The sequence below is a fragment of the Benincasa hispida genome, chromosome 9, assembly GCF_027475165.1.
Source record: "Benincasa hispida cultivar pf3 chromosome 9, pf3_genome.v1.1, whole genome shotgun sequence".
In the NCBI taxonomy this organism is placed as follows: Eukaryota; Viridiplantae; Streptophyta; class Magnoliopsida; order Cucurbitales; family Cucurbitaceae; genus Benincasa; species Benincasa hispida.
The window spans coordinates 91,089,671-91,113,093 of record NC_143486.1 but is presented as its reverse complement, the minus strand read 5'-3'; the positions used below and the strand labels follow the sequence as shown (position 1 = coordinate 91,113,093).

At 35.5% G+C, this 23,423-nt stretch overlaps 2 protein-coding genes across 3 annotated transcripts; one reads left to right on the top strand and one right to left on the bottom strand.

Moving 5' to 3' along the window:
- The first annotated feature begins 2,706 nt into the window (after window positions 1-2,706).
- Window positions 2,707-13,504, top strand: FRA1 (P-loop containing nucleoside triphosphate hydrolases superfamily protein). 2 transcript variants are annotated; one of them, XM_039041041.2, is made up of 26 exons: window positions 2,707-3,883; window positions 5,159-5,305; window positions 5,392-5,541; window positions 5,646-5,899; window positions 6,474-6,658; window positions 6,767-6,891; window positions 7,134-7,170; window positions 7,504-7,595; window positions 7,701-7,808; window positions 7,879-8,004; window positions 8,116-8,239; window positions 8,415-8,527; window positions 8,704-8,802; window positions 8,877-8,990; window positions 9,099-9,215; window positions 9,289-9,369; window positions 9,750-9,821; window positions 10,135-10,228; window positions 10,413-10,444; window positions 10,526-10,623; window positions 10,701-10,799; window positions 10,889-11,110; window positions 11,514-11,676; window positions 12,171-12,341; window positions 12,417-12,726; window positions 12,953-13,504. In XM_039041041.2, exons 1-25 carry the CDS (start codon window positions 3,767-3,769, stop codon window positions 12,627-12,629), a joined length of 3,153 nt encoding a protein of 1,050 aa, XP_038896969.1. In that variant the 5' UTR covers window positions 2,707-3,766; the 3' UTR covers window positions 12,630-12,726; window positions 12,953-13,504. The 2 variants fall into 2 exon arrangements, with proteins under 2 accessions (XP_038896969.1, XP_038896968.1); XM_039041040.2 differs by having other exon boundaries at window positions 12,950-13,504.
- A 1,288-nt stretch (window positions 13,505-14,792) lies between these two features.
- On the bottom strand, window positions 14,793-19,342 carry LOC120085161 (uncharacterized). Its single transcript, XM_039041042.2, has 2 exons — window positions 19,013-19,342; window positions 14,793-15,669 (listed from the first exon to the last, which is right to left on the bottom strand). Exons 1-2 carry the CDS (start codon window positions 19,148-19,150, stop codon window positions 15,301-15,303), a joined length of 507 nt encoding a protein of 168 aa, XP_038896970.1. The 5' UTR covers window positions 19,151-19,342; the 3' UTR covers window positions 14,793-15,300.
- Between the last annotated feature and the right edge of the window lie 4,081 nt (window positions 19,343-23,423).

Below are 23,423 nucleotides of genomic sequence, written 5' to 3'. Positions count from 1 at the left end.
CATAACACCAATAGAGAGAATTGTCATTCACTTATATATCTATGATTGATCTCTTCCCTAATTAATTTGGGACATTATATTTTAAAATGATACTTAAAAAGACATCGTACCAAATTATGTCTACTTCCTTCCAATTTCTATAGTTTTTTTTATAACATTTGTATCCCATTTTAAAAATAAAAACAAGTTTCTAGAGACAAATTTTATGCAATTCTTAAAAAGCAATAAAGAAGGAAAATAAACAAAAGGATACAATTAGTGTTTATATGCTTTTTTTTTTTTTTTTTTTTTAGAAAATGACTATCAAAAGGAATTTTAACTTTTACGATTGTCTTTATTTATGTAGTTATTTTGTAAATATATGTCAGTTATCAATGAACTATACTCAATTTTACCTATTATTAATTATTTTAAAATTTGGACATGATGAATGTGTAATGTTGAAAATCATGCATATGAATTTTATGCGTGCAGTTATATAATGCAATTATAATTTGATATGTGAGCAATAAGGACTCATTGACACATAACTAAAAGCTAAATGACATATTAGAAACTTTCTAGAGTACGAAGATAAGTACATGTAGCCGAAGACATTTAGAGACGCACTATTTTGTATATTAGGTGTATGGACAAAAAAGATACTATCATAAAAAATTATGTACATATTTATAATTTAAATATTAAATTATAAATATGAACATAAGTATAACTTAATTAACTATGATAACTATTTGGTTAAGTTATAAAAAATACCTCTGAACTTTATACTTTGAGTAAAATATGCTTATTAAATTTCAAAATTTTCAAAAATACTCTTAAACTTAAAAAAAATATATATCAAAAAATACCTTTGTCATTAATTCTTTATGAAAACCATTAAAGTTTTGTTTCAAAAATACTTCAGAACTTTCAAAACGTTTAAAAAATATCCTAACTTGATAAAAGTTCAAAAAGACCTCCACCACTGGTATTTTTACAAAAACCATTAATTCATCATAACAAAACTGACTTTAAAAATTAAAAATATATTAAAAATATTCCTCCTGATCAATTTGTTTGAAGATTTTTTAAGGTTGAAAAGAACCAAATTTAAAATAAATTATATAGATATCCTCATTTTTTTTTTAATATATAACTACTCGTATATTTTTCTCTTAATTTTCCAATTCTTAGTATATACCAATTTTCTCAACCACTAAAATAAAAACAAAAATTTTAAGTTAAAACATAAAATACCACCAAATTTCACAAAATTCCTAATTCAAAATCTACTATTGAAACATACAAAAACGATAAATAGTCAAATAAAAAAAGTATCAACCTAAATCACGTTGGTTCTTAGAAATTTAATATTTATTTTAGTTCTTAGATAGGTTATCGAGCAAAGGAAGCCGTCGGGACGTTTCGGATACAATTTTGGCTTAAATGGAGCAATTAGCAAGCAATGAGAGGCAAAATGGTGAAATTGAACAAGGGGAGGCATGACATTATGCAAGTGCTACGACATTTGTGCCTTGCGCCATTCATATAAATAATTTGCTAGGCAAGTGTTGTAGTCATGCCCTACGGCACTACGTCGCTCTCCATTTGATACGTGTGCTTCCAATTTGCTCTATAAGGCGCTTCGTGAGGGGGCTTTTAGCGTCACAACGTTGGTATATTTTGGTTGTTGATAAAATTGGTGTAAGTTAGGAATTGGAAAATTAAGAGAAATACGAGAGTATCTATATGCACGATATTTGACTATTTATCATTTTGGTATGTTTCAAAAAGATATTTTGATTTTGAAATTTGGTGAAATTTTGTGGTATTTTATGTTTTAACTTAATTTTTTTTTGTTTTTATGTTGGCTGTTGAAACATTGGTATAAACTAAGAATTAGAAAATTAAGAGAAATATGAGAGTACGTATATGAAAAAAGTGAGGATATCTATATAATTTATTTTAAATTTGGTTTTTTTCAAAGTTAAGAAAACTTAAAACAAATTGATCACTAGAAATATTTTTTTATTTTTAAAATTATTTATGTCATGAAGAATTAATGATTTTTGTTTAAATATTAAAGGTGAATGTATTTTTGAACTTTTATTAAGTTAGGGGTATTTTTGAAATGTTTTGAAATATTTTGAAATAAAACTTTAACGGTTTCCATAAAAAATTACCAACAAATGTATTGTTTGAACTATTTTTAAAAGTTGAAGAATAATTTTGAAAGGATATTTTCTATAAAGTTGAGGGGCATTTTTTTTTTTTTTAATAATTTAACGAAAGTATAAATGTGGATTTAAATAGGTCAATGGCAAGCTACGTTGAGGTTGTTAGAATATAAAATAGTATAATGTTAACCAAAGGTTAGATATAAGAAAAAGGGTAAAAGAGTAGTTAGGTGAGGGAGGAGGGGTTATGACGTAAGAGTTGTGTGTGTGAGCTGGTTGGAGTCGTCGGTCAAGGCCGGAGCAAGAAGGCAATACGCTTGGGAATAGGAAACTAGAGGGAAGTGAAAGGAAATTAAAAGAAAAATGGGAAGTGTGAAAGGAGTGGGGCCCACAGAGTCTGACCGCGAGAAGGTGGGGTCCAGCTGGTTATAAACGATCAAACGCCATGTGAGTGTGGGAGACCACCAGCTGGCACTGTCTCATTTTGAGTGGGACCTCTATTTCTTTTATTTCTTTTATTTATTTTTCTTTCTTTCATCCCTTGGCTTTTACTTCCTTCCCCCACCACATCACCACATCACCACCCTCCCTCCTCCTCTCTGTCCCTATCGGTTAGGCGCCACTCAGCCACCATTTTCTCCAAACTAACCCTTTCCCTTAATTAATCCATCCACTTCCATTTTCCCAATTAATTTTTGTCAGTACCATCACCAAAATCATCAAATAAATCAACCTCCCTCACGTGCATTCCTTACCACGCTACCATTCCCAAATTCCCATAATACCATTTCTTTTCTTTAAAACAAACCTTCTTTCTCTACCCCGTTTCATCGTTAACAATCCTCTACTCTAAATTCTAATGGACTCATTTCACTCATCCGCCTGTGTATTCCAAGCGTACGCCAACACCATTCCATTCCTCATCACGTGCTTCCTTTGCTCTCCCCTCCCCATTTCATCTCACTATATTCTCGCTACTGCACGTGATATATCGCGATACGCTAATCCATGATTCCATAATACGGACACCGTGGTATTCAAGAAAACAAATCTACGTGTATTATGCCCCTACAGGGCTACTATGGTAATATCCCGTAAAAACGGGTGGCAACGCAACGGAGGGGAAGAAGGGCATTTCGGGAAACACGACAATAAAAGTTTCACAGACGCAACCGTCTTTGCTGGTGTGTAGTGAAGACTAAGGAAAATGATAGTGGTTGTTGTCCCAGCAGTTAACTCTCTACAGTTATAACACATACCCTTCTAATTCCTCAACTACCCCTTCTCTTCTCGCCCTTTACCTTCACAAACTATTTCACTTTCTTTCTTCTTCCATTCTTTTTTCCTTACATTGTCTGAAGCTCCGGATTTTTATTTTATTTTTTTTTCTTTTAGCTTCTTTTGGGGTGTTGTGGTTGCTGTATCACTTTCTGATCCTACCCTCCTCCGCCATTTTCAGACAATGCGAACGGTTTTCCAAAAAAAATTGATCTTTCACTGCTAGACTCTGACGTACATAATCTTCACTCCCTGCATCCATTCTTCTTCTTTCTGGAAATTCCTTTCCCAACATTGTCTTTCTTCTACTCTTCCTCTGGCTGCTTCTTATGGAAGCTGGGGAGGATTGTTGCGTCAAGGTCGCCGTCCACATCCGTCCGCTCATCGGCGATGAGCGCCTACAAGGGTGTAAGGATTGTGTCACCGTCATCTCCGGGAAGCCTCAGGTAATTTTCACTCTCTCCTAATGTAGATGTGGGTAGCTCAGAGCTTTGGATTTGATAGTGGGGAGAGGTGGGAGAAGTGGGGAGGGCGATTCTGCACTCTTACGTTCTTCTCAATGACTACTTTCTTTAGGGAGATTTATTTCTTTCCCTACTTTCCAGTTCTTTAATTTTTCAGGTTCAGAGAGATCTAGATCTAGTTGTGCAATGGCGTAAAATGGGTCTTTTTATTGATTGAGCCTCCTTTCAGATTCACCAGTGATTTTCACTTCGGCAGCTTACCGATTGTAATTGGGGGAGAAGGGGGTGTGACGCGAGAGTATTTTGAAATTTCAGGATTCTTATGAACAATCACTATGGCAATTTGGCGGCTGATGTTGCCATTGTATTAAAATAGTACTTGAACGACCGACTCCGTCTTTAAGGTTCCTTAGGCAAATTTCTCAATTAGGAAACTGAAATCATCGCCCCCTCGGCATGATACTAATTTCCGGGGGTGGGAGGTCTTCTATTCTGATGGGTTCCCTTTTTCTTTTTCGAGTCAATCATAACGTACTTTCACCCAACGAAGAAGCCGTCAAAATTACTTTGATGACCAAAGTTGCTATCCCTATTACATTTGCGTGTCAATTTAAGATCATAACTTCATAACATGCATTTTTCTGTCACATATCTTTGGCTAGGTAAAAAGTTTTTGCTACTTTCTGGGTAGAAATGTGATTGCTGCCTCTGCTTGATGAGTTATAGCAAAAGTTGTAAATTCATGTTGTTTCGGTGTGATTTTGAAAGGATTAAAATCACTTTTGTCGGGTTGAAAATCACTCGGAAATACACCATTAATCACTCAAAATCAATTCAGGGTTTAATTTGACACATTTAAATGTATTTTCCATACTATTAAAATTGATTTTGAGTGATTAAAAGCAATTTATGAGTGATTTTGAAAATAACAATAAGTTATTTTAACCATTTTAGAATCACTTGCAAACCTGGGTTGATTCATTTGTCATGTAAGAGTGCATAAAACTAGTTCTAAATCATGCTAGCTTGTTTTGCTTGGCAACCATGTTCCAACACTTGAGCTTTGCAGCATCATTCTTGGATTACTCTACTGCCAAAAGATCCTGGCAACTCGCCTACTTGAAGCACATTAACACAAATTGTTGCTTCAACTTATTTTTGATATTGCAAATATGAGTACACTGACAAATATACTTGTACGTGTGTTTAATTTTCTTTTAATTAGTGTGATTAAATGTCATTCTGACTCTGGGGCAGGTACAAATTGGATCCCATTCGTTTACATTCGATCATGTCTACGGAAGCACTGGTTCACCCTCATCATCGATGTTTGAAGAATGTGTTTCTCCACTTGTAGATGGTCTATTCCAAGGCTATAATGCGACCGTGCTGGCATATGGCCAGGTATAGTAAGTTTAAAGTAGTTCTGTTCATATGAAATCTCGTATCATGCTGTTTCACCTCTTAGTTGATCGTGTTGATTGATGCAGACTGGATCCGGGAAAACTTATACCATGGGGACGGGTTTTAAGGATGGTTGTCAGACAGGAATCATCCCTCAAGTCATGAATGTCTTGTTCAGCAAGATCGAAACTCTAAAGGGTCAAATGGAATTCCAATTACATGTTTCTTTTATTGAGGTTGTTGTCATGATCCCTTCCTTGATGACTTTTATTATTTATTTATTCTCCCAAACATCTTAAGTCCTTGTGCAAAGCTCTTACTAGAATTTTTTATGGAAAAGATTCTCAAGGAAGAGGTACGAGACCTGCTAGATTCTACTTCTTTTAGCAAAGTGGAGGGTACAAATGGACATGCAGGGAAAGTAACTCTACCTGGGAAACCACCAATACAAATTCGTGAATCGTCAAATGGTGTCATCACCCTAGCAGGATCTACAGAAGTTAGTGTAAACACACTGAAAGAAATGGCTTCTTGTCTGGAGCAAGGATCACTGAGTAGGGCTACAGGAAGCACGAATATGAATAATCAGTCAAGGTAAAACTTCACAATATACATCCAAGGAAGTAAATGTCTAGGAAAGAGTCTCCATGGCTCTTGAAATTTCAGCTAGCCACCAAGAAAATTTCTGGTTAGGCTTTGAGGAAAATTTTAGAACCTAAATATCTTATCAGATATGGAGGGAGGGGGGGTCTTTTGAGTCTTCAATTAATGATGTTCTGAGGAGAATAAACCTAATTCAGGATAGTTTTGCATGCCTTATCTTCTGTATGTTAAAATAAAACTATGCTCATTGAGTCACTATTCCTGTAAAACTTGTAGATTCTATCAAACCTAATCTTGTGGCTGATATAATATATTTCATCAATGTTATAATATATCAGGTCAGAATGTTTTTTATTTTTGTTCAAATGATTAAATTACTGGAAACATCAATGATGAGTAATGATTATAAACAATGGAAAGTTCTAAAATGTTACTGTATGGTGATATCAGCTTCATATGTATTATGAAATATAAAGGTTTCCTTATTTAATTTCCTTTGAAAACTTAAAATATATGAGAATCTTAGATGCTGACTCTGTTTCTGAATTCTATGATCTGTCTTTAGTCGTTCTCATGCCATCTTCACCATCACATTAGAGCAAATGCGTAAGCTAAATCCAGCTTTTCCTGGGGAAAGCAATATTGACAACGTAAGTGAAGAGTATTTGTGCGCAAAATTGCACCTGGTGGATTTAGCTGGATCTGAACGAGCCAAGAGAACTGGTTCTGATGGTTTACGTTTCAAGGAAGGTAGGTGGAATGGATCATCATTCATCGGTGTTCTTTTTTTTGGCACGTATTCATTCACTCATCAGATTGTTTTTTTTTTTTCCTCCCCCCCTCTCTCTTAAATACCAGGAGTTCATATAAACAAGGGTCTTCTTGCACTTGGTAATGTCATCAGCGCTCTTGGTGATGAGAAGAAGCGCAAAGAAGGGGTTCATGTTCCATATAGGGACAGTAAATTGACTCGACTCCTACAGGTTTGATTTCAGTTTAGATAGTCTTTTTAACAAAAGTACTGTTACAATAAGCCGTCCTCTTCTGTTATAATTCTGAATGTGGATTGATTTACTTGATAAAAGAATTCCATTTAAAGATGCACCCAAGAAAATTTTTTTAGCCCAGTGAGAGAATCAAATCATCTGATCCTCAAGAAACTCGTTTCTCTGCATCCCCCCTCTCCCTATTTGAGGCTAATAAAATTTCTCCATTTTACTTGCAGGATTCTCTTGGTGGTAACAGCAGAACTGTTATGATAGGTAAACTTGTAATCTTTATTTAGTCTGAAGCATAAATGTGCCAATTTCTTCTTTGTCAGAGCAATTCTGCTTCTCCGTGTCCTTCCCACATCCTCCTCCATTGATAACCATATTATTAGGGCATTTGTTGGCCAACATTTGCCAAGTGTGCATCTTATTGCCTTAAAATGGATCTTTTCCTCCCCAGTTTCTGCTGATCTTGATCGCCCATACCATTAGTTTTCTTCTTTTCCTACTCCTATGTCTGAAAATTGAATGTTCTTAGCAATTGTTATTTGTTAAAAGTTATTAATACTAAGTTCTTCCTATAATAAAATTGTTTTACTATCTTAGCCTGCATCAGCCCTGCTGATATTAATGCTGAGGAGACCCTCAACACTTTGAAATATGCGAATCGAGCTCGCAATATCCAGAATAAGCCAGTTGTAAGTACATGGAAGCTCCCTTATTTGTCTTTTGGGATGATGAATACTATATTCTTTCTATAATGAATATCCGGGTATATATTTCTCTTCTTCATTGCTGACCAGGTCAATAGGGACCCCATGTCCAATGAGATGTTAAAGATGCGGCAACAACTTGAATATCTACAGGCAGAACTTTTTGCACGTGGAGGGTCTTCCTCTGATGAAATTCAGGTACATGATTATGAAACACTTTATAGCTCTACATTTTGAGTATCATGTAATTTGTGAAACATTGTAATAGGTTCTCAAGGAAAGGATTGCCTGGCTTGAAGCAGCCAATCAGGATCTCTGTCGTGAGCTTCATGAATACCGTAGTCGATGTGGCATTGTGGACCAATGTGAAACAGATGCCCAAGTTTGTGCCCAGGTATGTACACCCTCAACCTCTTCCTTTGCTTTTGCGAATATTGTACAGTTTATGCTGGCTATGTTCATCTCCCGGCAAGTTTGTATGTGAACCTTGGACCCTATCTTTCAGGATGGTATAAATTGCTCTGTCAAAACTGATGGGCTAATAAATTGCTCGGTCAAAAGCGATGGGCTCAAAAGGGGCTTGCAAAGTATTGAATCACCTGATTTTCAAATGAGTGAAACCATATCAGGTATGACCTTATCTAATTTAGACTTCTATAACTTCACTTTTCATCAATTTTAGAAACTCAACTGTAACTGAGTCTTGATTATGCTTTTCTGACATTAAGTTTACTAGTTTATGTCGCTTTCCATTCCATGTTTTGTTTGAATAGGTTTTACTCATTTTAGTTTCCAAGTTGGCAGGTGAGTCGCGTGAAATCGATGAAGAGGTGGCAAAAGAGTGGGAGCATACACTTTTACAGAATAGCATGGACAAGGAATTGCATGAACTAAATAAACGTCTAGAGCAAAAAGAGGTAAATTTTGGAAGATGGCAACAGTAGAAAATTTAAACGGTCAATTTTATGAGGCTAACAGAACTTGTGGATATGGTTTAGTTATTATATTTTAGAGTATGGAGATCTGCTTTTGTTTACATTAAGGATTTTTATCCTACTGCGTCGTTTTAATTTTCATGTTACTGACTTTGTAGTCGGAAATGAAACTTTTTGGAGGATTTGACACAGCAGCTCTCAAGCAGCATTTTGGGAAGAAAATTGTGGAACTGGAAGATGAGAAAAGAGCTGTCCAGGTTAGCCTCTACTTCAGTAAAATCTTTATCATTTTTTTGTGGTGAAATTTTATTCATTCTCTTCACTCCTGCAGCAAGAGAGGGATCGCTTGTTAGCTGAAGTTGAAAACCTGGCTGCTTGTTCTGATGGTCAAACACAGAAATTGCATGACATACATTCCCAAAAACTCAAAACACTTGAGGCTCAGGTGATTAAATTACTCTCTTTTTAGAAGGCCGTTTCTATATGAGAAAGAAATTCCTCCAAGAAAAAACATAAGTTCTAACCATATATTTTTTTATCTATTTATTTGCAGATTCTAGAACTCAAGAAAAAACAGGAAAATCAGGTTCAGCTACTAAAGCAAAAACAAAAAAGTGATGAAGCAGCAAAAAAATTGCAGGATGAGATTCAATTCATAAAGGCTCAGAAGGTAAACCCTCTATTTCTTGCGTATATGTGCTTCTATTCTTTTCTTTTCATTTGCTGAGTCTTTTAACTTGAAGGTTCAATTACAACAAAGGATGAAACAAGAGGCAGAACAATTTCGACAGTGGAAAGCATCCCGTGAGAAAGAGCTACTCCAGGTAACACCTACCAGAAAATTTCAGAAGGAAGAAAGTGTACTCTAGTTTAACTTTCCAATTATTCCCCTCTTTTTCATATTAGCTTTACTTAGAATACTTATTGTTTATTGTTTTAATTGTAAAACTATTATATTAATGGTCAAAGGTAATCTGACCTCTGAACCTAGTCAGTAAATGATTAAAACTCAACAATTTGAGTTGAGAAAAATGACAGAAAGATCGTGATGTGTTGGCTTCCCAATGGTTTAACGTAGTTTCTTTGTCGCATTATTTCAGAATATATTTCATCCCTTTATGCTTTACTATTTACTATTGAGTGGATCGACTATGTTTCTTTGAATCTGTTACTCACTATTTTTGTTGACAACTTTGCAAAACAGCTAAAAAAGGAGGGCAGGAGAAATGAATATGAAAGGCACAAACTGCAAGCTCTTAATCAGCGGCAGAAAATGGTTAGTACTTCATTGTTCCTTGCTTCCTTATTCATCATCTCTCTGTCCTATTTCCTACAAAAAGGTTGGATTGTAGGATTTCATGTTAAAAAGTAGGCTTCACTAGGGGTTTAGATCGGAATGGTCTTTCCTTGTTAACAAGGTTCAAATGCATTGGATGCTTGTTTATGGATATTATCTTGTAGCTTCTCTTAAGGTTTCCACGTAAGAGATTTTAAAAATATTGTTTCTTTAGTGGATAGCAATTGGGTTCTGCATGTAAAATCTGGGTCACCTTTCTTGCCATCTATCATTATACAATTATTTGTTTCAGGTTCTTCAAAGAAAAACAGAGGAAGCTGCAATGGCCACCAAGAGGCTGAAAGAACTACTAGAAGCTCGGAAATCTAATGGTCGTGAAAATTCAGGTATTTTCTAAATTAGGATATGTTATGATTTTGCTTATCTTTATTTTTCTTTTTGACGAGCAACTCTTGCAAGGCAATGCAAGGTGTGTCTAACTTGTCAATGCCTTGTTCATAGGAGAACCATTTTCCTGCTTATACCATTTGATTGATTTAAAATTCGATTCCTTTTTGTTGATTTTATCAGGTATTACAAACGGAAATGGAATGAATGGGCAGGTATTTTATGGGCTGTTTCATAGCTTCCCTCACTATTGTGTCAGCTTGATCCCGTTTCTAATCGACATGTCTCTTTTCTAGAGCAATGAGAAATCTCTACAACGCTGGCTTGACCATGAATTGGAAGTGATGGTGAACGTGCATGAAGTTCGTTTTGAATATGAAAAACAAAGCCAAGTGTATGAGTTATACTAGACCTTGGTTGTGTTTTTAGTATAATAAAATTCAAACTCATATTGATTTTTCTGCAATCCAGGCGAGCTGCACTTGCGGAAGAGTTATCCATGCTGAGGCAAGTGGATGAGTTTGCTTCAAAAGGCCTCAGCCCGCCAAGGGGGAGAAATGGTTTTGCTAGGTAAGCATTGTTTTCAAACAAAATAATTCACCTTCTAGGTTCTCACATAAAGAAGTGGACAGTATCTAATTTGTCTTTTGCATGATCAGAGTATCCTCTATGTCACCAACCGCAAGAATGGCCAGAATGACATCACTTGAAAATATGCTAAGCATATCCTCAAATTCCCTTGTGGCGATGGCTTCACAACTTTCAGAGGCAGAGGAACGAGAGCGTGCCTTCACCAACCGTGGACGTTGGAACCAGTTGCGCTCCATGGGGGATGCTAAGAACTTGCTTCAATACATGTTCAATTCTCTTGCAGATGCACGGTAATTATTCTGTTCCTGTCACTGATATTTTTGTTAGGATTAGAGATACTCTTTAGTTTCTTGGACTGTGAGTTAATAATGTAAAAGTGGGTTTGAAAACATCTTCATAACTGATACAAGAAGCCTAAACGATCAGCAGCTTTAACTTTCAGCATCTACTCATGTTTTATAACTATGTGCAAAATCAGAATTAGTACTACATCGTAAGGGTATAATTGATACCCAAAAGGGCAATTCAAAAGAAAAACCAGGAAATTTTGGGGCTATGCAGCACCCATTTTTTCCTCCCTGGATTTGGGAGGTGAAATTGGCATTTAATGAGAACTGATTGATGTTCAACTCTTTCCATGTATGTCCACCGCTCTTCTTAATTTTAGGTATCATTTTGCTTGTTTTATTACAGGTGCCAATTATGGGAAAAGGAACTAGAAACTAGGGAAATGAAGGAGCAACTGAAAGAACTTGTGGGATTGTTGCGGCAGAGTGAGACACGGAGAAAGGAAGTAGAGAAAGAGCTAAAATTGAGAGAGAAGGCTGTTGCAATTGCATTAGCTTCATCTGCACCGGTGAGATTTATGTTCATTAGGTTTTGCTTTTCCATGCGGCATATAGACACGAATCCTATTTTGGCTTGCCAGTGAAGGTCTATATTTCTGCTGAGTGGTTAATTTGGCACGAATACGAACTGTTCGAAATGGAATATGAATAAACGCATATACTTCATCCATATACCGTAGATGTTGAATATATAGGACCAAATCAAAATCTCTTTCATCATGACCTTATGGGAAGACCAATGCTGTGAAATATCTAATGAGATCTCGTAATGAGGTGCATGGACAGTGATAGATATGGCATAGAACCTGTGACGTTTTTGTGTAATATCATGCAAGAAAACTTGAAACTTTTCGAGTTGCTGATTTTAATCAGTGGTAATTTGAGACACTGCCTATATCTGATTCCCCAATAGTTTTGCTTGATCATGCCATTCCTATCCCTCAACATTCGTTGTATACATAATTAGAAATCTTTCTTACTGGCGATTTTTGCTTCTTTTCAGGTCCATCGGGAGCATGAGAGTACACCACCATCATTGAAACACTTTGCCGATGAATTAAGTGGTCCTTTGTCTCCAATGTCAGTACCAGCCCCGAAGCAACTCAAGTATACAGCAGGAATTGCCAATGGCTCTGTTAGAGTTTCTGCTGCAACCCTAGATCAAACACGAAAGGTTAAAATTTTCCCCATTCATTTACTGTCTTAGGAGTTGAGCTCACATTTTCTTAGAAGGGTGCTATTAATGCAGATGGTACCAATAGGACACTTATCAATGAAGAAGTTAGCAACTGTAGGACAAGGTGGAAAACTATGGAGATGGAAGAGAAGTCATCACCAATGGCTGTTACAGTTTAAATGGAAGTGGCAGAAACCATGGAGACTTTCAGAATGGATCAGGCATAGTGATGAAACAATAATGAGATCAAGGCCTCGACCACATGCTCTGCCTGCTGGGATGTGATATTTGGTGGTTTCGGGTTTATTGTCCCCCAAATATCATTTTGACTTTCAACTATGATTCCACCTCATGTCACAGGAACAAATTGCAATAAGTGCAGGTACTCTTCTTGATTTTAAAACTCACTTTTTTTAGTTACATACGCAAAATCAACTTTAGGTTAAAATCCTGCTCATATTCCACAGATTTAATTGGTTAAGTGCATTTATAACTGATTCATTGAATGCAAGACTGACTCTGGAATGCTATTTTTCACATTTAATGACATCTAATTCATCCATTTGTATTTACTTGAACCTGACATGATCTTTCTCCAATGGCAGCAGCTAAAGTCAGACTAATATGATCTCTGCATATTTCTTCAATGGAAAACCATTTTGGTAGATTTGTGATTTTGGATTCTTTTTCGTTGTGGTAATCACATTTGAAGCATCTTGTAAAGCTTGTGTGGATGCGAGAAAATGGGGTCATCCGACTAGTTAAGAAGGCCGCAAGTGCGGGAACAGGACGAGCATAGATACAATGGATAGATAGTGAACTTGCTCACCAAAGTTTTCTAATGTTCTTTTCCACCCCCTCCTTTGTATATCTTGTCAATAACAAGAAAAGGAATGCAGGAATACGTACGGAAGTTTCTTTTTTTTTTTTTGTCATTTGGTTTTTCTTCGTTTTGAGTACAATATTGATTTGTTGAAAGAAACTATTAGGTTGGAGGAGAGGAAAAAAAAAAAAAAAACAGAATTCTTTCCAATATGTTTTATGTCTTCTTGTGTGACTAATCTTATTACATGAGGACTGAAGCTTTGTAAATGTATTTGTATTGAAGCAAAAGAAGAATCTTCTAATCAAACTTTATGAAATGTACACAAAGTTTTCTATCTCTGATTTTAGAATCTCTTTTCTTTACAGACAAATAGGAAAATGGTATGAATGAAACCTTGCAATTGGTGAATCTCACTCTTCAAGATTCATTGAAAGAGGAGAAAACAAGGATGATAGAAAGGTATTGGTTAGAAATAAACTCTCCAAGGTTTTGATCTTTTCACAAATAACATCTTTTTTATCAATCTCATTTTGGATCATCTCGGTCGGGATTGATATCGTGACCAAAATGAAATTTAGTTCTTTTAATAACATTCAAACCATCGATTTTTTTTCCTTGGTGGAATCTTGACCAACACGAAGACTCTGAATGAAATTATCCCTCATTGACAATCAGATATGGGGTTTGATGCATAGAACACTTAAAATTGGTTGCTAATAGGTATGTAACTTTAAAAAGGCACTCTTGAGTCTGATAGGGGTCTATCACCGTACAAAGCATGGCTGCTTTTTAACAACTTTCATCAACTTGTTGATTTGAATAATCTGTATTAATACTTTCAGCCAAATTGTCAAACCACCAACTAAATTTTTAGTGTCCCTTTCTATTGTTTGACTATGGAGCTTCAACTTGATAGTGGATAGTAATAACACTTTAATTCATGTTATTTGGAAAAGGTATAAAAATCACCGACAATTTTTTAACCCGGTGCCTAAAGAGTTCGTGTATCGTACAATTAAAAAAGTTAATTTTATGCCTTCTTAATTCTTTATACTACGATATCTAAAGAGTTCACAACTCTATTCCTTACCTTAAACACCCTCATAATTTAAAATTGCAGAGGATATAACACGACCGGTAACAAGCTCTCAGAGCATGCTTTCAATGGTCTAGTGGTTGTCTTCATTCACTGGGTTTAAACAGTGGCAGATCAGAAAAAAGTCTATCTACAAGATCTCATACAACTGCATAGATAATTTGATTTACCTTAGTTGTGTAATCATCACAGGCAGCTGAGAGTGTTGTCGGATCTTGGATTCTTGGTTTACAAAGCTACTTTCTTGAAACATGTCTATTTATATCCAATAAGGGCATATTCTTATTCAAATCTAAGTACTCAGATCTTTTAAAGAAAACCAAAAAGAACAGATGAATCAATTTTATACTCCTAGGATCGGTGGGTCTGTTTCATCAGCCAGACAAGGTGATATATTTTTAATCCCACACTTGAAGTGTGGTAGGTTCACACAAGCAACCATCAAACAGTGACCCTCCCATTCAATCAACAAAGGTCAGCAGTTAATAAAATAAAACATGCATTTAAATAAGGTGCTAAATACGAGTTGCTAGCAACACTTCTGTGTCTTACTATATTGAATATAAACCCAAAATTATCCACATGAGAATTAAATAATAAGAATATAGCAAGCATTGATCACCAGTCGATTAGTTATCTGCAAAACCAGGTAGGCCTTGAAATAAGATTTGGAAAGGAAAAATAGGTGTTATCTCCATACAATAATTTTCTGCCCATATATGGGGCTGGTCACTGTCTCTTCTAGAATGAGAACTTAGGTATGAGGATGATCTTGGCAAACCAAATTGATCATGTTTATACTTTTCTTATCTCTCTCTTGTGCAGAGGAATATGTTGCAAGCTACTCGAGGAATAACCCACTTACAACAATTGGCGATACCGTTTAAAACCTTAGCTTGCTAGCATCGGGACAACTGGGGCGTGCCAACGTAAAAGCAGCTGTGCCATGTACAAATCGAAAGACACAAATACAAATTCTGGAGGATGTTTTTCGCCAGGTAAGACAAGAATGAGGACTGATACACGAATACAAGTTAGATCTGGGCACACCAATATGCATAATGCTCATCTTTGCGAAGGTTACTAACAAGGCCCCCACATTGCAAACAAATAAAACTGCTCCCATCTGAGAATGCATCCATAACCACTTGCATCCTACCAGTTTCTGCCAGAATTGAATTACCATGACCATCGACAACCGATGAGCTAGATATGTTATTGTTACTTTCAGTAGGTTCAGGGTTCAGAGGCTGGGCTTCAGCTATCGCACACTCTGCAAATAAAGAAGCTAGTTGATCAACATCAGCAGTCTCCTGTAATCGAGTTCTGTACAGCTCACGGGCACGGTGCAAAGATTGAAAGACTGCTGCATCCCCACCTTGGGTTCTCATTGCCATTACAACCTGTTTGAACATGACAAACAAGGTTTTGAAAGCTACTAACAAAATCTGTTATTCTTATTCTAGCAGATTAGCTAATACGCTCCATCCATGATTTAACCATGTAGATGGAGGCATCTGACTACTACAACTACAACTACGTGCACATGTAGTATCCTCTAAAAGGTATGAAATATTACAGGTTTGTCAATATCTGCCTCAATCAACACGGGGTAGAAAGCTAATGGTATTATAATGAGTGACATACAATACAGTTGGTACCAAAAAAGGAAAAAAAAAGTAAGTTACAATTGGTAAATATAGGTACAAGACACCTTTAGGTCAATGAACAGAAAGTTCTAGAACATTTCAAATTCTATAATACAATTCTTCTTTGAAATGTTAGTTTTAAAACAACGTTGACGAATATAACCTTAGTATAGTGTGTCTGGTTTTTTTTTTTTTTTGGGCAGCAAGAGACACCCTAGTGTAGGCTTTTAGTTTTGAGAAAAATTTGGCAGTCATGAATCAAATGTCAAATGTATAGATCAACGCAATCAGTTCCTGGGGACAGATTTATGTTGCAATTGTTCAGAATGCCAATTGAAATTTAACAACTTGATCTTTTTTTATGAATAACTGAACTTTCATTGTGAAAAAAAATGAAAGAGTAAACGGGTATACAAAAAAAGAGCCCAAAAAGGGAGACAAACTACAAAAGAGCCTCCAATCAAAAGAAATAAGACCTGACACATAATTACCAAAGGGCTTTGTTACTAAGGCTCACAGGGACATGTTGAATTAAAAAAGGACCAAACGGTCCAAACCTCACTTGGAGATCTCTCAAGCTTTCGAAATAATTTATCATTTCTCTCACCCCAAAGTCTACACATAGCACACATCCCAACTAGTCACAAAAGAACTTCCCTTCATGCAGAAGAGCTTGATTATACAATAATTCCAACACACCAAAATATCAATGGAAAACATCTGAGAGGGAGAATTGGCGGCATTTCAAACTCTCTTATTCTTAAGATTGGCAGGACTATGAATAATGAGGATTTCGTCGGTAAATGTAACGACCCGAGTTCAGGAAGGGTACATGAATGAACTGATATCACATCCGAATGAGAGGGATCTTGAGGACATGAAAGTATGGTAAAGAAAGGCTTAAAAGAATTGAAAATTACTACCTATATAAACAAGCTGCACATTCCTTTCGGTGGCTCAATCATAGGAATTCCAAAGTTAAGCGTGCTTAGCTTGGAGCAATCTTATGTTGGGTGACATCTTGGGAATTTTCCTATGATGCATGTGAGTGAGAATAATGCATGCTGAAAGGATCCGTGTTGGTTTGTGGGGACAACTTTCACTTCTAGAAGCATTCAAGACACGTAAGATCGACGTAGCCAGGTCATAGGGACGCATGGGAATGTCAGGGCCATCAGGTGCCAAATCTAGATTCCGAATTTTGGTTTGAATCCTGGGCTTAGGGCATTACAAATGATATTAGAACAGAACCTCTCCCAGTAAGATGTGATTCAGGGATGAACCAAGCAGAAGCTGGTGGGCATGTAAGAGCCCGAGTTTAGGAGGGGTACATGAATGAACTAATATCACATCCGAATGAGAGGGATCCTAAGGGCATGAAAGTATGGTTAAGAAAGGCTTAAAAAATTGAAAGTTACTACCTATACGAACAAGGTGCACCTTCCTTTTCGGTGGCTCAATCATAAGAATTCCAAAGTTAAGCATGCTTAGTTTGGAACAATCTTATGTTGGGTGACCTCTTGGGAATTTTCCTAGGATGCATGTGAGTGAAGACAAAACATGCTGAAAGGACCCGTGTTGGTTTATGGGATCAACTTTCACTTCTAGGCATTCAAGATACGTAAGGACAACATAGCCAGGTCGCAGGGACGCAGGGGAATGCTAGGGCCATCAAGTGTCGAACCTGGATTTCGAACCCTAGTCCGAATCCTGGACTCGAGGCATTATAGTAAATTGGAAACAAATGATGGTAGACCTAAGAATTCTGTGCGTGCGTGTATATATATCTATGACTGAGGATTATGAAGATAATGGATATAAATGGTCTTCCACTGCAAACCCCTTCAAGGTCATTAACCAAGATTTTAGGTCAAGAATTTGTTGGTTAGTTACTACTTTTTAGCAGCCAGGATTATCGGGATTCAGGAAGGCCATTTTCAGGGATGGAGATCAAGCAAGCTATCCTTAACATTGAGAATATCTATGACTGAGGATTCTGAAGATAATGGATATAAATGGTCTTCCACCGCAAACCCCTTCAAGGTCATTGTCCAAGATTTCGGGTCAAGAATTTTTGGTTAGCTACTACCTTTTAGCAGCCAGGATTACCGGGCATTCGGGAAGGCCATTTTCAGGTATGGAGATCAAGCAAGCTATCCTTAACATTGAGCATAAAAAGGCTACGGAAAGTGAAGAATTCTTACTTCTTAGAAACTTGCTTGAAAGAAAATAGGGATGTAATAAAGGGGACTCTTTGGGAGGTATTCTAAGTGTTCCGTAAAGAGTAACATCAAAGTCAAATTCCTACTGAGACTAATACTACTTTGATTCCCAGAAAACCTACTCTACCATAACTGGGATCCATAGCTCTATTATTGTTGTCAGCGCTGTACGAATTAACAGCGAGTGGCCACTACACTTGTCATAAATGGGAACTATTTTTCTTTGCAATTTATTTATTCTAAATACGACCACTAAATGAACATTTCAACACGTTCTTTCTTCTGTCAAGAACTTGCGTTCTCCATTCCCATTGTTCACCTTTCTTTCCTCTTTGTGTGTGTTGGTGGGTGAAGTGAGTTGGGATTCTGCCCTCTTTCTTGAGCGTCAGACGTTCGTGTGTGGTTATTATTACCATAAAATCAAAAAGATGTATCACTCCAAATTCAGGGTTGAATTTTCAGAGATGGAAATCAAGCAAGCTGTCCTTAACACTGAGAACGAGAAAGCTCCGGGATGTGATGGCATTTTCTTGTCTAGCTTCAAAGAATATTGGTATGTAGAAAAGGGGATTCTTTAGCAGATATTTTAATGATTGATTAAAAATAACAGCAAAACCCAATTACTAGAAATGTACAGATGACAATTATCTACAAGAAGTAATTTAATTTACAATTTGTGAAGCGAGGAAGAAAGCCCTATTAGCGACTGTTCTGTCCAATTTGGCAACCGGAACCCAAGTGAAGTAATTTAATTTACAGTTCAAAGGAAACCCAGAAGCTAAAAATATAAATAAAGCATTGCAGAGAGGTTTTGAAAGAACGAGAATAGACCAAAAAAATCCGAGAGAGGTCAGGTAAGTTAACGTTAAACATACCGCTTGGAGGGCTTGGGAAGGCTTTCGTTGATTGATGAATTGACGAGCTAATGTGAGCAAGTGACGGACAGAGTCGGCTTCGCCGGCTCTGGTTGAGGGAAATTCAGCCTCCATCATGTTCGAGTTCGAACAGTCCATGGTATCATCGGCAAATTTAGCTTGAGGTATCGCTTTTATACATGAAAAATCCAGGGCACGGCTTGTTTTGGCTTTTGGCGTTCTATTTGATTTTCGGTTTTGTAATTGAAATATGCTCCCAAATTACAGCATCGCCAGATGGTTCTAGCAGATTCTGATAAGCACACCCACCCAATATGTCGTCCATGAATCGAATTTGGAATTTTGTTTTTATATATCTTATTTTCCAAACTTATTTCAAAAACCAGTTGCAAACTCCACTCCTTATTTGATTTGAGGAATTGACTAATTTTACTATTAAAATTATATTTTATATTTGTAAATTTCAAGAGTTCGCAATTAGCTATAATTCATAATTCTTACTTCTCACTATTCTACTCTTTAAGAACAAACATGTGGTAATTATTATTATTATTGTTGTTATTTACAATAATCGAGACTAATTTTGTATCAACTTAATTTTTATTATGAATTTGAAGAAAATTTTACTCCATTTTTATTTCTTTAAAAAAAATTAAATTAGTAAAAATCGAATGAAAATCAGAGAGTAAATATTACAAATTTGAGTTCAACAGAAGTTGAAAGTATAAAATAAAAATCAACAAAAAAATCAAGTCACGTCAGATTTGGTGCCCTTCTTCTATTTTGTTGCTTTTTTCAAAAAAAAGGAAAATGAGTTCACTTATTTTTAAATATCGCAAAATATTACCATCTATATTTTATTATATTTGGAAATATTTTTAACAGTCTTACCATTTAAAACAATTATTCATATATATATCACACCATGTAAATCATTTTAATGTAAAAAAAAGGTGCAACTTAAGAGATGTTTATTTAATAAGAAATAGTTTTTTATTCAATTTTTTTAAAAGAATAAATATATTAAAATGTGAGAGGACTAAAACAAACAATGACCTTGAATAAAGCAAAGGACACCTTGTCCCAAAAAAATCTTTTGGCCCTTCATTCGAAGAAGAGACGCTACAAAAAAAATGTTGCGGACATGTCAGGTCTCCGTCGACACAAGTGCGTGGACAACCTTAAGAGCACAATTTTTTTATATTATTATTCAATTCAATATTAAGGAGTGAAAGATTCAGCTCTCTAGATCTAATTAATAATTTTCTTCACCTTGTGAGTTATAGTAATTTTGTTGGGAATATATAATTAGATTTTAAAAAAATAAATTTGAAAAAATCTAATTTCCTTGAAGTAAAAAAACAAGGGAAATTCTTATAAATAGAAAAATCTCAAAAATATTTATAATGTACTTTATACTTTTCGAACTTTTTGCTATAAAGTGTAATATTTTTAAATATATTTTTATATTTAAAAAGGCTCCTAAAAACAAGTCAGGCTAGATATGAATATGATAGAGTAGCTAATTTCTTCAATCTCTTGTCCTATGGGCCATTTGGCCCAAATTATTACTCTCTCACCAATATCATTACTCTCTCACCAATATTTTCAATGTTCTTCTTTGGTTCACAATTTCTTTATTGTTGTTACCATATATTGTTGTACTGAAAATAAGTAAATTAGGATCTTTATACCTGTACTAATTTATACTTTCCTTCTTTGTACCTCATTTTATGTATATGTACCTTTTTATTATCTCTATAAACATACATTTATATTGAATAATATACAAAAAATAACATGGTATAGGAGTTAGTGTTTTAACCTATCTGCTGTCATTTCGCTCAATTACTCAGCTACCATGTATTGGGGTTGATGTCCTAAATCTTGTAGGGTCCTATAGTTTGTAAATGTATTGAACAAACTCATTGTCTATTTAATAAAATATATGATATTATATTCCATTTATTTTTGTTGCATTAACCACAAACCAATAAACTAACATCCAAGGTTATCTTATAACTTAAACATGTATGTAGAGACATATAAGTAGATCATGTTTAAGTGATAACCTAAATGGTTTGTAGTAGATGACTAAGGTTAGGTACCTTATCTTGGTGACACTACAAGTATGACCAACTTTGTAGGTGTTACAATTGTTATAAAGTGTTATAAATGATCTGATCATGATCATTCATGTATAGACATGTGAGTAGGGATATTCTATAAAAAGGAGTTTGTATAAGACCAAATCACGAAATGTTTAGTCTCATTATATAACAATGTTCATAATAAAGACTTACATTTCACCAGGATGACCATAGGCAACATGACCTGAATCCTGAGTAAGTTGTGAATTTCTGTCTATGAGGGCAATTCTTTGATTTGTACGGGTGAGAGTGGCCAGATCACCGACTTAACAAGCCTACCATTTTAAGGATTCGTCCGATTGGAGAGTTAAGAACACAGTTATACAAAAAGAAATTCAATCCTTTCTCGAGGCCGGGGTAAGTAGATAAATTGCTCCTATAAGGATTGATTCCGGGACTTGAACAATGTGGTGTCACACCTTTTCCTGGCCTGAGAGGGGTTTAGTCATAGTTGGACTATGATCTATTGTTCATTAGAGGGATCAGTGGTACTTAAGGAGTTAGATGTAAGTACATGGGCAAAACGATAATTTTGGCCTAGTTGTACTTACGAACAATTTGTGAAAGGTCATCGTACTGCTAATTGGTTATATCCAATAGACACAAAAATATATCTGTAGTACAAAGAGTGCAGCTTTCGGTTTTTATGGAGTGTCTGACAGTTAACAGATGGTGAATAATTTAATTAAAGAGTTTGATTCATTATTCATGTACCATTGGAGCTTCAAGTTACAAGTCCATGAGGTCCCATTGGTAGCTCAATAAGATTAAATGAGAATCAATTTTTTGATTAATTTGAATTTTCCAAATTAATAGAGAAATTTAATTATATATGATATAATTAAGTTTTTTTCTTTAATTATATGTGATATAATTATTATAATGTATTTGATACATTATAGATTGATTGAAAGGATATAAATATTTGAATAAGATTCAAATATTATTAATATGAATTAGATTCATGGTTGTTAAATTTAATATAAATGTAATTTATATTAAATGTCATAGAAGAGAGAAAAGAAACTATAGGTTATATTGTATGTGATACAATATGAAATCTATAGGTTGTATGTTATATTTGATATAACATATAATTTAATATATATTAAATATCATTTTTATTTTATTTTAAATAAAAATGAGAACTCCCTCTCCCTTTTTTCTCCCCACCCACGTAAGTGGGTGGTTGTGGTATTTTGTTTTTTTTAAAGACAGGATAAAGTCTCCTTCTTCCACAATCTGTTCTTCGATTTTGACACATTGTGAGAAAGACAGAAGAGTTCTGCAAGTTTTGATTTTGTTGGTGAACAATCTCAATTCTTCCTCCTCTCTACTCAAAATTTCCCTCATTCTAAAATAGTTAGAGCCCACCATTCATGGATTCTCTACATGAGAATACCGAGGAAGTCTTTGTGGTAGTGTTCGTGTATTTGATTGAGGTTTTCTTGAAGAAAGTCTTCAAGGCATTCGTGTACTGTTCGAAGGATTCTTGAAGAAAAGTCTTCAAAGACAATGTTTCTAAAACCTAATTATATAGCATGTTGTAATTTATGTAAATGCATATCTTATTCTTAATTTATTGTAAAATTTACATTCAATAAAAAATGGGATTTGGGACGATCTTTCTTCCGCTCACAGTTCCCTTCAATTGGTATCAAAGCCAGGTTTCTGGATTACTGATCCCAACCTTTGCCCAGAACTTCGACGAACGACTCAAAACTTCAAACAAACTTTGAATACAGACTCGATAACGATCGCAAATGTAAAAGGATTTACAAACAATCGCAAATGTAAAGGATTTAAATCAAACCGAGGCTAATCATCCCGAAAACATCCATTAATCCGCACATCCACAACAAGTTTAACCATTAAACAGCGTAGAAATGCACCCACCATGAATGTAAATCTCATTTCATTGCAACAGATGAAATCGGAGTATCAGAACCTGACTCTGATACCAATTGAAGGATCTCATAACACAGAGTTCCATGAGCGCGTTCGGATTGCTCCGATCTCACCGTGACCGAAATACAACATTATACATTCAACACATATAGTTATGCAAATCAACTCTAATTAATAGCATGCTATGAACAACAAAAACACAAGGGAAAGAGTGCCATACCAGTTGAAGACATTCTTCACACTTCGGCACTCCAAGCAGCGGAACCCTCCAAGTAATCTACCAATGCCCAGCAGAAACGTCAACAACAACAGCACGAACAATCGCAAACTCACGACCGCAATGGGGACGACAC